The sequence below is a fragment of the Ambystoma mexicanum genome, chromosome 12, assembly GCF_040938575.1.
Source record: "Ambystoma mexicanum isolate Mex_15411 chromosome 12, UKY_AmexF1_1, whole genome shotgun sequence".
Classification (NCBI taxonomy): domain Eukaryota; kingdom Metazoa; phylum Chordata; class Amphibia; order Caudata; family Ambystomatidae; genus Ambystoma; species Ambystoma mexicanum.
Window position 1 is genome coordinate 130489161 of NC_090936.1, and position 13846 is coordinate 130503006.

At 42.0% G+C, this 13846-nt stretch overlaps 1 protein-coding gene across 6 annotated transcripts in view; it reads left to right on the forward strand.

The window, feature by feature from the left end:
• ARHGAP8 (Rho GTPase activating protein 8) overlaps positions 1-13846 on the forward strand; it is a 664042-nt gene that overhangs the window by 424152 nt on the left and 226044 nt on the right. For 5 of the 6 annotated variants that reach the window (XM_069628159.1, XM_069628161.1, XM_069628162.1 and 2 more), the window contains one exon: positions 2603-2701. The exons of the other annotated variant lie outside the window; for it this stretch is intronic. In XM_069628159.1, the coding sequence (XP_069484260.1) occupies positions 2603-2701 (99 nt within the window). The remainder of the gene's footprint in view (positions 1-2602; positions 2702-13846) is intronic. 6 annotated transcript variants of the gene reach the window in all.

Genomic DNA, 13846 nt, shown 5'->3' on the forward strand with positions numbered 1-13846 from the left:
TTTTGCCACATAGGTAAATGTTCACACAGTGACAATTAACATACTTAAGGTCAGTGTGTTTCTCTCCTGACTTGCTCTGAGTCATGTCAACATGTTTTTAATGTAACTTCCCATGATACCTTTTCGTACTAGTCATTCTGTGATATCATTTTCTGAAATATCACTCATGTCACCATTTGTGGAATTGAGGGGGCCCCACACATCTTATGTCGCCATAATGGCCCAAGAAATTCTAAGGCCGACCCTGTTCGTGGTTCCTTAAAAGCGAGAATGTTCATGCAAGACTATCGTGCTTTGACAACCAACTGTCACTTTGCTACGGTTTACAGGGGAGGAATTGGGCCGGAACAAGACAGCGCTTGTCCATTTCCAGCACTGGTTACTCACAGCAAGCAGACACTGGCAACTAGCACGTCCGCCATCTGCCACAATTTTAGCTCCAGCAAGCTGAAACTTATTCCATGGCAAGGGAAGTCCGAAAACACGTACGCAGCTTTCGGTTTAGTTTTCAAATGGAGAAAGACGGTAGTGTTTGTCTGGGATTTTCTTAAAGGTTACCCACTTCTTGCAAACATGCCCATTCACTACGTGTCGCCGTGGTGTGTACTGCTGCATCACTGTGATATTCACCAGAGAGGAGAGGACCACAAATGGATCTATTCATTCCTATGGCAACTGAGACATTAATGCATTGCTCAACATAAATGCAAAGGGCAAACCAGAGTGGGACGGTTATAGCCTAATTTAGTAAACGGCTTTGGCAAAGCTGTCCCTAATATTTGTCAGGGATAACTGCCGGCTGTTGGGAGCGTTTGGCCATCGACATTTGGCAAGATGGACGCGTTACTTGCGCCGTATCATTTCTGTCCCCATGATTGAACGCGCTTACTTCTATTCACACAATCGCGTTCAAGGGCGCGCTTTACACCCTTTATGAGTACAAGGAGCCAGTGACTTCTATTATACTGTGCGCGCAATCGTCCACGTAAGCACTACTGCGTGTGCAATATTGGAACTGTCTGTCAACCAAGTTTCAGGTGTTTCTCTGTGCAACTTGAAGTTTAAGGCTACATTTTAGTCTGGGTCTCTTATGTGCAAAACGCATGGCTGGCTTCTAATTAGACTTTATTAAGCGCATTACTTCGTGTGGGGTGGCTACTGCTACTCCCAGTCTGCCTCAAACTCCAGGGGTAACAGTGCCTTTGGTAAGGTGAAGGGAACATAAATCGCAGACGCGCTCGTAGCCTGTGTGTAAGCGTGGCTCGATCTGCACGCACCCCCGGAAAAAGCTTTAGTTGTAGGGAGTTCCCCATGGGAATGGGAGTCCTTGTCCCCTTGAGGGGAGTCACTCCCTGTGAGGTCCCGCTTTTCCAAACGCCTAGGGAGGGTTTTGCTTAGTGGGCTCAGCTCCCTAGCCTCAAAGGGGGTGGCTCCCCCAGGGAAAAAGGGACAAAGCCTTTGGATTCATCATCTGTTGGATGATTAGAACCAGCCTTACTAGCCCCTTGCAAAGAAATCTACCCAGCAACACTGCATTTACCGAACAAGCTTATTTTTTGTTTGGCGCATCTACAGATCATTAAGAACTGGGTGGAGGAGATTCTAAGAGTTCAAAAGCGTGTGTTGTGTTTGAGCTATTGGAATAGAAGGTGTGTGATAATCTAGGAGGGGTCGGTCTACACTTGGCTAGTGCCCAGTGTGAGAGCTCAAGCCTATAACCTCGGTATACGCTGGCGGGATGAATAAGCAAAAGGAAGGTAAGTAAAAGGAACCGTGCCAGAAAGAGCAGATTTGAATTATTAGCCTGAAACCGAGGCCGCACAGTGCACCTACACGGAAACCTGTTTCATAGTGGTTGTTTAGTTACTGACAGATTTCCCATGACTCAGGCGGAGGATGTGCCAGCATGGTGCCTGGGAAAGAGAGAGGAAGCCAATATTCTGGAGGCAGATGTAGGTAACAGGAAAGCGTAACTTCCCTTTATAATGTTTTTAATATTTGGTATGCAGTTTGTTGAGCTCAGATATGTGAAATATTTTCCCAGTGGAGTAATTCTCATATATATATATATATATATATATATATATGATCCCGTAACACGTAGGGCCTCATCAGGAGTTGGGCGCCAAATGGTATTACTGTCGCATTTAAGGGCTGCCCCAATCAGTTGGGTGCAGTGTTTGGAGCCTTTCCTGCAGCTTTTTTCTGGGGTAAAAATCTCCACATTCTGCCTACTTTTGACACTATTAGTGCAGCACTAATACTGCCGAAAAACCCCATTGGTTCCAACGAACCCAATGGGGAATGGGAACGTACTGCTGCACTGCTACTCGTGATCCGGCGCTAATAGTGCTGGACCAAGTAGTGGTAACGCTATTTGCATTGGTGGTATCCCAGCAGTATTACCGCTGGGATACCGCCAGGGCCCTGATGAGGCCCACAGTATTGAACTCACAAATATATTTTAATTTACTAGAAATTAGATTCTTTGTCCAGTTGTTTCTATTTTGCAATTGGCCTTCAAAGGCACCAGCTTGTTGAATATGAATTGTATTATGTAATGCACTGGCTTCATTGTTGTTTTTATGTATTGTTTTTTCAGCCACAAGTTTGGGAAAAAGGTTTCCTATTTAAATTATTTAAGTGACTTACGAGACCATCTAAAATATGACCAACTTAATATCCCTCAAGAAGTAAAGTGGTAGGTGGCATGTTCTACTTTTATATACTGTATGCTGGTGCTTTACTTTGCTCTCAAAAGCCACGTCTGTTCTTAGTAACTGATTAAAATTTGCATTTGGAGAATTTATTTTGTGATATGCTCCTATCCAAGCACTCACAACCTGCGATGAAATGTCTTATTCTGCTAACTCAATATTCTCATGCCTGAACTATCACAGCCCAGCAGATGAGAAAGCAGAGGTACCATCAGGCACCATCTCTGGAACTGCACTAGAAGGGACCTGGCTGAAAACCATATTATGTTGCTCTCTTTTACAACTGCAAGATTTGCCTTGCCAACAGCCACATATCTGTTTAAATGCTGTATGCCAATTTATGAACTTGTTTTACTTGTGTGTGTTATAGTCTCACTCGGATGAATTTGGTGGGTGAATGGAGATGATCTATCAAAATAAAACGAACTACCAGAGTCCAAGCTTTATGGCCAGTCTTTCCTCATATGGATTGCTGTTTGGTTACATTTACAAACATAAAGAGTTATACCTTTATGCCACTTACTATTGGGTGTCCTGCATATTATCAGTCTGAATATCAGCCAAGCCTTACTATCATCCATCTATTGGATTCTCTTAATGAGCTGGTCCTTGCTGCTTTGTTCCAAGATCCCACTCACTAAGGTGGGCATATTTTATGTGATGTTAAAGGTTCTATACCGTGCACTGTTGCCACCTGCATGGTTTCTTGTCACTCTGGCGGATCTGTAATGCTAGCAGGGGTTGGGGGGCTGGATTAGTAGAATTGAGCAGGGGATAAAGGCAAGAGAGCTGTGATCTGCTGTTCGCACCTTTTGCTCGGTTTACACCGTTCTCGAAGCGTAGGTGTGATTTTTCGGTTGTGGGCCGCCATGTGGTGTTGGGTAAGATTGTGTGGTTTGTTGTTGTGGTGTGTTGAAGTAAGTGCGGTGTGTGGTGCTGTAGAGGTGTGGTTGTGTTTAGTTCAGAGTTTGAGGTGTGTATGTAGAGGGGTGAATTCTTAGTATGGTTGTGTTAGTGGCAGTACATTATCTACCCCTGCTGTATTGACTAAGTGTGATTACTATCCCTTTCCCTGCCGATCATTCTGGAGTATGACAATTACCGTTATACCCCCACACCCCCCCCCCACGATTTCCTCCCTTTGCCCTGTCAACAGCCCGTAGTCTGACAGGATTCTGCTTCTATTTCTATTCCTATATGTGCTACTTGTTTCGCACCCTCAGTGGTTTAAGTGTGACGAGTCTCCCTCCTGTGTTTCCGCCTTAGGCTCTCTGTCAGTGTTCAAATAAAGTCAAACACCTCTCCCTCCCCTGTTTCCACATTTGGCCCCCTGTCGGGATGGGTACATTCAAGTCTCGAACCACCCTTCCCATTCAAACGACTCTCTTCTCCTCCGTCCTCTCCGCTCCTTTTCAGTTGTGTGTTCATTTCATGTTGCGTGCATTTTGTTAAGACGTTTTCATGCTATTCAGAGCTGAAGAGCCAGGTTTTTAGAGGTATTCTGAATTTTAGATGGCCCTTCATTTTTCGTATTTCTCTGGGAAAAGAGTTCCAAAGTTTTATGGCTAAGCAAAAGAATGCTGAGCCACCAAGCGTTATCCTTGTTTACGGTGTCATACCCAGTTTTGTGGGCCATGGGATGTACTGGTTGTTTCCTTGGATTTTTGATGTAATCATGGTTTCCGTCTTGCCCGGGTAGATTTTTAGGTTATTACAGTTCATCCATTGGTAGAGTTCTTTGAGGCAGTCGATTAGCATTGTATTCTCTTCTTGTTTGACGATTTCGTAGATGATTTGGGTATCATCCGCATAGTTGTCGCAAGTGAAGCTGTGTCTTTTGATGAGGTTGATTAGTGGCGTCATATAGATGTTGGAGTAGCGGGGATAACAAGGAGCCTTGTGGTGCTTCACAGGTGGTGTCCTGTGGTGCGGACTTGAATGGCTTTATCCAAACGGTTTCTGTTATTTCAGACAAAGATTTAATCCAGAGCAGCGCTTTGTCGGCAATTCCCTATTTCTTCTAGTTTCTTGATGAGGATGTTATGGTTGACTGTATCGTATGCTGCAGAGAGGTCGGGTATTATCAGTGCTGAGTTTGTGTTGGAGTCTGCGTTGGTCTTTAGGTTGTACCAAATGGAGAATACTTCAGTTTCCATCCCTCTGAGTTTGAAGCCTTCTTGTGCCTGGTCCAATAGTTGGTTATTTTCCAGTATTTTTTCGTGGGCATAGGTCTCTAATAGTTTGGCTGGGTCAGGAATGTTTGAGACCGGTTTGTAGTTTGAGAGGTCTTCCACTTCACCCTTTGTATCCTTGAGGAGTGGCTTGATGTAGGCAAATTTGAACACTTGGGGGACACTCCCCATTGGGAGTGATAGATTCAAGAGGTTTGGGTAGCATTCCGATGGTGTACCCGAAGTAAGGATCGATTTGCAGATGTCTGGTGAACAAGAGTCCATTGGGGAGCCTACCTTGTTGCTTTTTTCCGCAAGCTGAGTAGTTTTTCACTTGACATTTGGGCAAAGCTGTTCAGTCTGTTCTGTGATCCTGGGGTTGGTAGGAGGCGGTGCATAGTCTGGCTGATTGTTCTTTGTATGATCTGGTGTATGACAGTGATTTTATTTTTTTCTTCAAATGATCTGCGAGATCATTGCATCATTTTTGCAAAGGCACAATTGTGTGTTATTACGCCCTGTGGGATTTCTCATCTTGTTTATGATGTGAATAGTTCTTTCTGAGTGTTGGTGGCTTTTGTGATCCGGTCATCATAGTATTTCTTTTTTTAATTTAAGAATTTAGTTTTTGTATGCTCGGATTTGTATTTGATACATTCTTCTTCTTTTGACTTGGTTGTAGTTTTTCTCCATTATTGTTCTATCTAGTTTCCGGTTTCTTTTTTTTTCATTGTATTAAGGTGGGATGTGAACCATCTTGCCACTGCTTTCTTTCATGGTGGGATGAGGGGGTTTTCCAGGGAGATGCTATGAATTGTTTCTATGATCCATTTCTGGATTAGGTCTGCTTTTCCATCTAAGTCAGTTGCGTCCAAAGTTGCGATTGATGGCTTTGAGGATTCTAGTTCTTCTTGGGGCTTTTTGGATGCTTTTAAAGGCAGCTGTATCCCAAATGGTATAATGAGGTGGTCGCTCCATATTATTTGTATTATTGGCATGGATGAGTGATATCAGATTTTTTTTATTGGCGAAGATTGCATCAAGATTGTGTCCTGCCGTGTTTGTTGCTCGTATCACCATCAGCCGTAGTCTCATTGTCTCCAGCTGCTTAGTTAATGATTTCTACGACTTTGCGTTCTCTTCTTCGAACCATATGTTGAAGTCCCCGAGGATGATCAAGTGGTCATTTTTGATGGCCAGATTTCTGATGGCTTCTACGAAAGTGTCTATGAAAGTTGCATCATAGGTCGGTGGTCAATAGATGAGTATAAATGTGAGGTTTGTTTGTGGGTCCCATGTCAGGTGAAGGACGAGGGATTCACAGTTTGGGATATTCAGTGGGTGAGCTGTTTTTATTTTTAGGTGATCTTTGTAGGCTACTGCAAGTCCTCCTCCTCTTTTTCCCTTTCCGTTTACCTGTATGCATTTGAAATAGTCGGGTAGAAGTCTCTTTAGTATGTCTTTATAGCTGTCATCTAGGAAGGTTTCTTTGATGAAAAGGATGTTCATTCCACTGTCGCAGAGTAGATCGTAGTGTTTGGCCATCGATCTTGCGTTGATAAAATTGCAGTGTATTTATTTCTTTATAGTGTCCTATTTCATTTTTGCTTGCGTCTGTGTCTGCTTGTGTTGGTGATTTTCATCATTATCCTTCAGATGTCGGTTGTGTTAGGTCTGTTTCGTCATTGAGTAGGTCGGCTAGGTTTCGTATTGGGTCCATGATACTTCTGGCAAGATGAAATGTTCTCTTCCTTCCAAGATGCATTGATAAACTCGCCTACAATCTTTGTTTGGTATGACCATTTACGGGGTGCATTTTATAGGCTCTCTAGGGTAACTCACAATCTGGGCTCCTGCTTCACGAACTGAGGCCCACTCTTTTGGAGGCTAATTGGGCAAGATAAGGTGAGACATAAAGCAAAAGCTGTTTCCCAAGTTTGATCTCTTTCTTTTAATCCTATGGCTATGTATTTATTTAATCAAAATATATAAGAAATGTTGGGACTCCTTGATTCATATAAAATCACAGAGGAGAGGTTTACCCCAGAGATCAGTAGTCTTTGTTAAACTACTAGAAATCTCAATAGGGAATGGACACATTTCCATGATCTCTCATATCGTGCACAATAGACATCAACTCAGCGTCTATAAAAAAGAAGCCTTTGTAAGCCAAAAAGGAAATTTTTCTGCAACAAATTGATTTGGCTTTGTACACCTCAAAAAAGAGAGTTTCCATTATGAGAGAATTGGACAATCGTGCAGCATTAGTAGTATCTGTTATTCCGTCAGAGTATTTATCTGAACACCCTTTCCAATTTCTTTTGCCAGCAAAATGGAGAGGATTGGAGTAGACCTACAGGACCGGTCGCCGGCCATTGACCTTATGAATTAAATTAAATATACAAATACTATATTGATACATTCCCAAACTTGGTATTAAAATGGAGAACCTACCTTCATCATCAAAATGTTCCTGCTCTCTACATGGTATTGTTTTGCCCAGAGTGAGATTCTCCCACTTTTTTTTATAAGATTATGCCTCACTGGATGAATTCTTTGTTATGGTTTGGAATAGTCCCCGATACCTAGAAGGGAGTTTGAATTCAACCCTTTTTAAAGAAAACTGTGTTGGATCCTTTCGGTTATCTCTAATCACTTTAAGTAGTGCATGGCTGGGGTGCAATTCATGGTTGTGAAGCTTACCACAGCTAGTGCATTGCTTTGGTTTTGATATTTGGTGCTGCTAACATAATGTCTGTTATTTTTCCCTGAATTTTACAGATCTTTATTAGAGCAATCTAATCATAATGCCCCATCAACAAAGTTTTATCAATTAAAATATATATACAATGCTGGCACAGACTGTTTCTTCTGCTTATTTTCTGTGTTGTTTACATTCACTATGAAAGGCATTAAATAAGCACTCGCATAGCAATTTGCTATTTGATTTATTTATTTACTTATTGAATATTTGTAAGGCGCCTATCCAACAGAATGTGTTTCAGGGAGCCAAAAGATTTTTTTAAAAATGGAGGGTGAACAAGGGAGAAAGATACAATAACGGTCCTACTAGGCCTTGTGACATTTGGATCATACAAGTGCAGAAAAGACATGCGCCGGGGGGGGGGGGGGTGGACTACCGGTCTGCGCACAAACAAGTACTAAGGTGGGAAGGAAAAGGGTGAGGAGGCAAGTTCTAAGGGAAGGCCAGAGGGCAAGTGGCAGGGAGTGCAGGGGAGGGCTGGGTGGACTGGGCAGGGGCCTGGATCCCTGTCGTACTTAGCCAGAACCAGGCATCCAGTCAATTAGGCAGAAGGAGGTGATAGCAGGGGAGGGTAAGAGTGAAGACTGAGGAGAAAAGGAGAGTCTTGAGGAGCTTACTGGAACTTAAGGAAATTCGGCTCAAGCCTATGCAATTATGTAAGTTTGCTACTTAAATTGACACTTGGGTAGCACCGCCTGCTATTTAAATTACCCTGTTCAAGGAAAGCACAGCTCACTGTGCATTCCTCTCTTGACCTCCAGGGTTCTCTGCATTGTCTCCACTCCATAGTTTTCAGTTAAGTTTAGGCTAGTGTATCTAAATCTCATAGTGCCAACTATGTGTCGTTGGGATGATGCAGCATATTGATGAGTGAACACTTTTGAAAATGTACATAACCACATTGCCAAATGCTTTTGATCACAAACCTAGTTCTGTGACCTGCTGGCTGCATGCATACATGTACAAATAGTATTCAAGCCATGAGCTGATCCCAAACTCATTGACATTCTATCTTGCCTGCTAAACCATCCGCTCTGCTTGGTCTGTTCCTTTCTTTCCTCTTACATAATAAATACACAAAGCGGACTAGATGGTCACGCAAAGTAGTGATCAGTACTTCCATCCAGTCTGTACATCTACACACTATACGCTGTAGTTGGCCTCCAACCTCGCCTTGCTCTACTATTCAGTGCATTATATATTAGCAGCTGCAGGAAAAAGTTGGCCAATCTGGAATCGGTAAGTAGCCGCCTGGACTTTTTTGCTGGCCTGCTTCGCCTCTGGCCAACCTTCACCCTGTCCCTGCAGGCGGTGCCTCAAGCCAAATCTCCAGTTGAGTGCCACACCTCGACCTCACCTGCGGACCTCATTGCTCACCTTCAGTTCATGGAAATTTTCAATTGCGGACATTTGGGTAATTTCCTTTTAAGAGAAGCATGAATTGTGCAAAGCTTGGTATCCTTAAAGACAAAAAAAAATATCTACACAGATGGTGGCTCTGAGTACTAATATCGATAAATACCGCTTTTATAGCCACCCAGGGGTGGAATGCTGCGCTTGGGCCTTCGTGACTCGGGATTCAAGGACGTTGGTGGCCCTGCTGAAAGTGGTATTGAACATTATAATGAAAACAGTTGCTTTCATGACTGGCGAAGCCTGTCGCAAAACACCATACTACATACCTAGTCTCAGGCTAAGACATTCCTTTAACAATATTGTTTTTTATTTATGAAACTTCTGAACTGCTCCATACTCTGCAAATAAAGGGTCAAGCATACAATATATGGGACACTGCCCTGTGAAACACCAACTGCACACAGCTGCACAGAGCCTGGCACTGAAAACAATTTTAAGAGTTTTTATTACATCTATTTATTTGTGTCCATTCATGCAGCTACTCATTACATTTTATAGACTCATCTCGTTAATGTCTGTCTTCAGCGATACACAAACATGCTGTCTTGTTGCTCATTTTATGTCTGGGTACAAACAACCTCTTGTTACATTAAACATATTAGTACAACATTGCTAATCAAATAGGTGTGTTTGCTAATCAAGAAACATGAATTGGCAAACTCTGCTAAGCAATTTTTGAAAACGAATTCATGCCTTGCTCTCCTTGTTATTTAGAGAAAGGGCATGAGATACCTTATATGTGGCTCTATATACTATATACATCTTTACATGGAGCCACATTTTACAACTCATGATTATTTAACTCTGTCCAATTTCATTCAACAATTTAGTACATTGTCATTTTCTTCACATTTTTCACCAATGCTTCTTCTAAGCCGAAAAAGTATCAAGAATCTTTTTAGTGTTTATAAGAAAATGTTTACTCAAAATGTGAGAAGATTGTTGCCGACACTATATGAAAGCAAAGAACACCATAATGATGTGGTGACGTTGTCCTTGGATGCTGAGAAAGCTTTCCACCGTATTGAATGGACATATCTTTTAAGTACATTGAAAGGCTTTGGTTTTGGAGATACCATGATCGGATGGATAAGACTGCTGTATTCCCGGCCGACTGCTTGTGTTCGGACTAATGGCATGGACTTGGGCATTTTTGAACTTGGAAGAGGCACGAGGCAAGGCTGTCCACTGTCGCCGATTCTGTTTGTGATCGCCCTGGAATTGCTGGCTGTGAGGATAAGAGGAGAGGATAGAATTGAGGGCGTACGCTTTGGTGCAGCCTCCCAGAAAGTTTGGTTGTATGCGGATGACATGCTGGTGGTGGTTCAGAATGTGGAGAGCTCCATTCCTGCGCTGATGGAGTTGATCGATGTGTTCAACAAGGTTTCTGGATACAAGATCAATTGGACCAAGTCGGAAGCGCTGCCGGCATCAACCACTGGCACTGTTTTGAAGATGCGGGGCTTTCCCTTTAAGTGGTGTCCGAATAAGATGAGATACCTTGGGATTTGGCTAACGAATGATGTCTCGAAAATAATGGATGTCAATATTACACATGTGATTCAATCTTTGGAGCTGGACCTGAAGAGATGGAGTGCACTTAAATTGAGTCTCTGGGGGAGAGTGAATGCCATCAAAATGACATCAACACCGCGAATCAACTATATGCTCAGTGTGCGTCCCCTGGACGTGAAGAAGGGCCATTGGAGGAAAATTGAGAGTTTAATCCAGTCTTTTCTCTGGGAGAACAAACAGCCACGCCTCAGCTTGTGGAAATTGCAGCTGCCCCAAGACTGTGGAGGTTTGGGGGTTCCTGACTTTGAGAATTATCATTTGGCCTTTGGATCCAGGCATCTGGTTCCATTTATTGAAGATTCGGAGGATGTTTGGACGCTGGCGGAATCAAGTAGTTCTTCTCCGTTGCCGCCTAGGGCCATACTGTCCACGGTGGATGGATCTGGTTATCGCTAATTTCCGCCGACAAGATTCCTGAGAACTTGTTGGAGGGAACTATGGAAGAAAAGTAAGCGCAAGGTATGTGATAATGATTACATCCCTATCTGGTTGAATTCAGGTATTTTGCTGAATGGGAGGCCGCTATTGTGGTTGAACTGGCTCCTGAGTGGTGTACTATGGTTGAGTGATCTGATGGAAGGTGGCAAATGGATCAGCTATAGAAGACTTGCACAAATTAAAGATCTCAGAGACTGTACAATGGGTGAATACAGAAAATTGAGAGGTTTGCTGCGGAACCAGAGAACTGTTGATGGCGGTGGTTGGCAGTTATGGCTACCTGAATATAAGACATTAGGTGGTATGGCGTCCAAAGTATATAGAAATCTGAGCCAACAGTACACGCCAGCAGAGGGGTTGTTAACTAAGTGGTCTGAGTTCCTTGGCTCTGATATGACTGTGGAGAGGTGGAGGTTTCTTTGTAAAAACATGACTCTGACATCCATTAATCTTGGAGACCAATGCCGCCAAATCAAAATTCTTAATAGGGTGTTTTGGACTCCCCAGAGACTTTATGCGAGAGGGATGATTGACTCAGAGGCCTGTTGGAGGTGTAAGCATGATGTCGGCTCCTTTGAACACTTGATCTGGGACTGTTATGAACTGAGGACATTTTGGAGGCGTGTCACTGAGAAGATTAATGAGGTTCTGTTGCTGCAAGAGGATTTTGATTATAACACTATCATCTTGGGTGAGGATGTTTTGAGAAAATGGAAATGTGATGAGAGGCCGACCTGTTCAGAATGGGTGGAGGACTTGAGGCAAGTGGCCAGAATTGAGAAGGTTATCCTTCGCAGGAACAAAAAGTTGAAATTGTTTGATGATATGTGGGGTGGGATTTTGGATGACATGTGATAATAAATTGGTCTGTTTTGCTTTTTAGATTCTGTGAAGGTTGGGGGTGGTTATGGGATGTGGATTCTATGCAATGAGTTCTACGATTACAATGCTAATAAGTTTGTTGTTTGTATGTTTTCTATAAATTTCAATAAAATTAATAATAAAAAAAAGAAATTGTTTACTCAATATATTGAACTGATTCTATCGGTCAGTGTCAAAAACCATATATATTCTTACTTAATTTGTATTCATCCGAATAACAGTCACTTTTTACAAAATCTTCATAAACATTTGTTAGTTTGGCACAAACATTTTGTTGCAAATAATAGAGCTCGACAGGTTTCCAGAATAGGTTCTCTTCATCAGGAGCAAAGGTTATTTTCATCTTCAGTTTTCCTAGTGCAACCACATTTCTATAATATAAATTACAAACATTTAGATGTTGGTGTGGACTTTGTTCATCTAATACTAAGACACTACTTTCAACCGTCTGAAAACAAGATGTCTTACTAAGTACTTTGCTTAGCGTTATTCAGCTTGGAGCTCAGTGATGCCATTCTGTAGTGCTTATGTTCAACTCTGGGAATGTCCCTGTAGATAATATATTGAGTCTGTTAACATTATATCATCTTATCAATGAAAACTGGTAAGACATCTTGTTTTCCCATTTAACCCATCCCCAACCCCATCTTTTTGCTTGCAAGCCCCAATGTGTCAAAGGGCCATGCAAATGGCAAAAGGCCTGCAATACCAAGAACTAAGAACGGTATTGTGTCCTTTCATCAACCAGTGTTTTTTTCAAAGTAATTTTTAACAAAATAATTACTTTGAAAAAAATCTTCGAAATATAGGGGTTTACATGGTTAAAAGGGATGGTGAGGGGATTGGAGCAGGGTTATAATATAGGGAAGGCAGGGGCGCAAAATAGAAAAATACAATGCAAAATAATCACTTTGAAAGAACTCCTGTCGATAAAACAAAAAAGACCCCTAACAACATAACTTAGCATTGCATAACTTGTAACTCAATTTCCCTATGTGATATTTCCCACCTCCTTCTCTAATGATTGTCCATTTTGATTGGAAGTACCAGCCTCAATGGGAGATTATGGCAGCCAATCCCTGTTGCTTGCGGTTTCTTTATGCAAACTAAGAAAACTCTGTAATCATGGGAACTCGCACTACACAACACTCAGTTTAACTAGAATATGGATGTTACCTACCTAATATTTAGTGTGGGTTAAGATATCATTTATTATATTTGTTATTTATTATATTGATGTACTTTATTTGACTTGGAGAAATGCTTTTTTTGCATAGTGTTTGCACTTCCACGTTGGAATCTCCTCCCTTGTAGGATTTACGTTTTTGTTAGGACTGAGTGTAACTTAACGTTGTCAATCGCAGTGTTTGTATACTTTGTTTTTGGTATGTAGTAACCCAACTCCACTGAATGTCCTATATTTTTTTTTATAAATAATTGCTGTTTCCTTGTGTTTTGAAAAAGTAATTTGTGTGTGTGTGTGTGTTGCGTCTTCGTCATGCCTATGAATGTTGGGTGCATATTGGGGACATTTTGACATTAGGTGTATGACTCTTGACTTATGTGAGTAATATCTACGGAAATACTTGCTATTGGTGTGTGTACCTGATGTGCATGGCATTTTGGTCCCAGTACTATAGCGGCATGATAGGGCGTGTGTGTCCACGCATGCGCCTTCTACATTGTTGCGTAGCTGCCACGAAATGCTTACTCCGGTCTTACAAAGCAAAACCAATAGGTTCCATACTGCTGTAAATTCAGGTAAAGAAGCTTATAAAGACTGTTTAATAGGTGTACCAAAAAGGGATCACTGAACCATTCAAATTAGGCTGCTGTAGACTCAAAAAGCAATCGAGGTAGTCTCAAGCTAAGAACAGTAAACA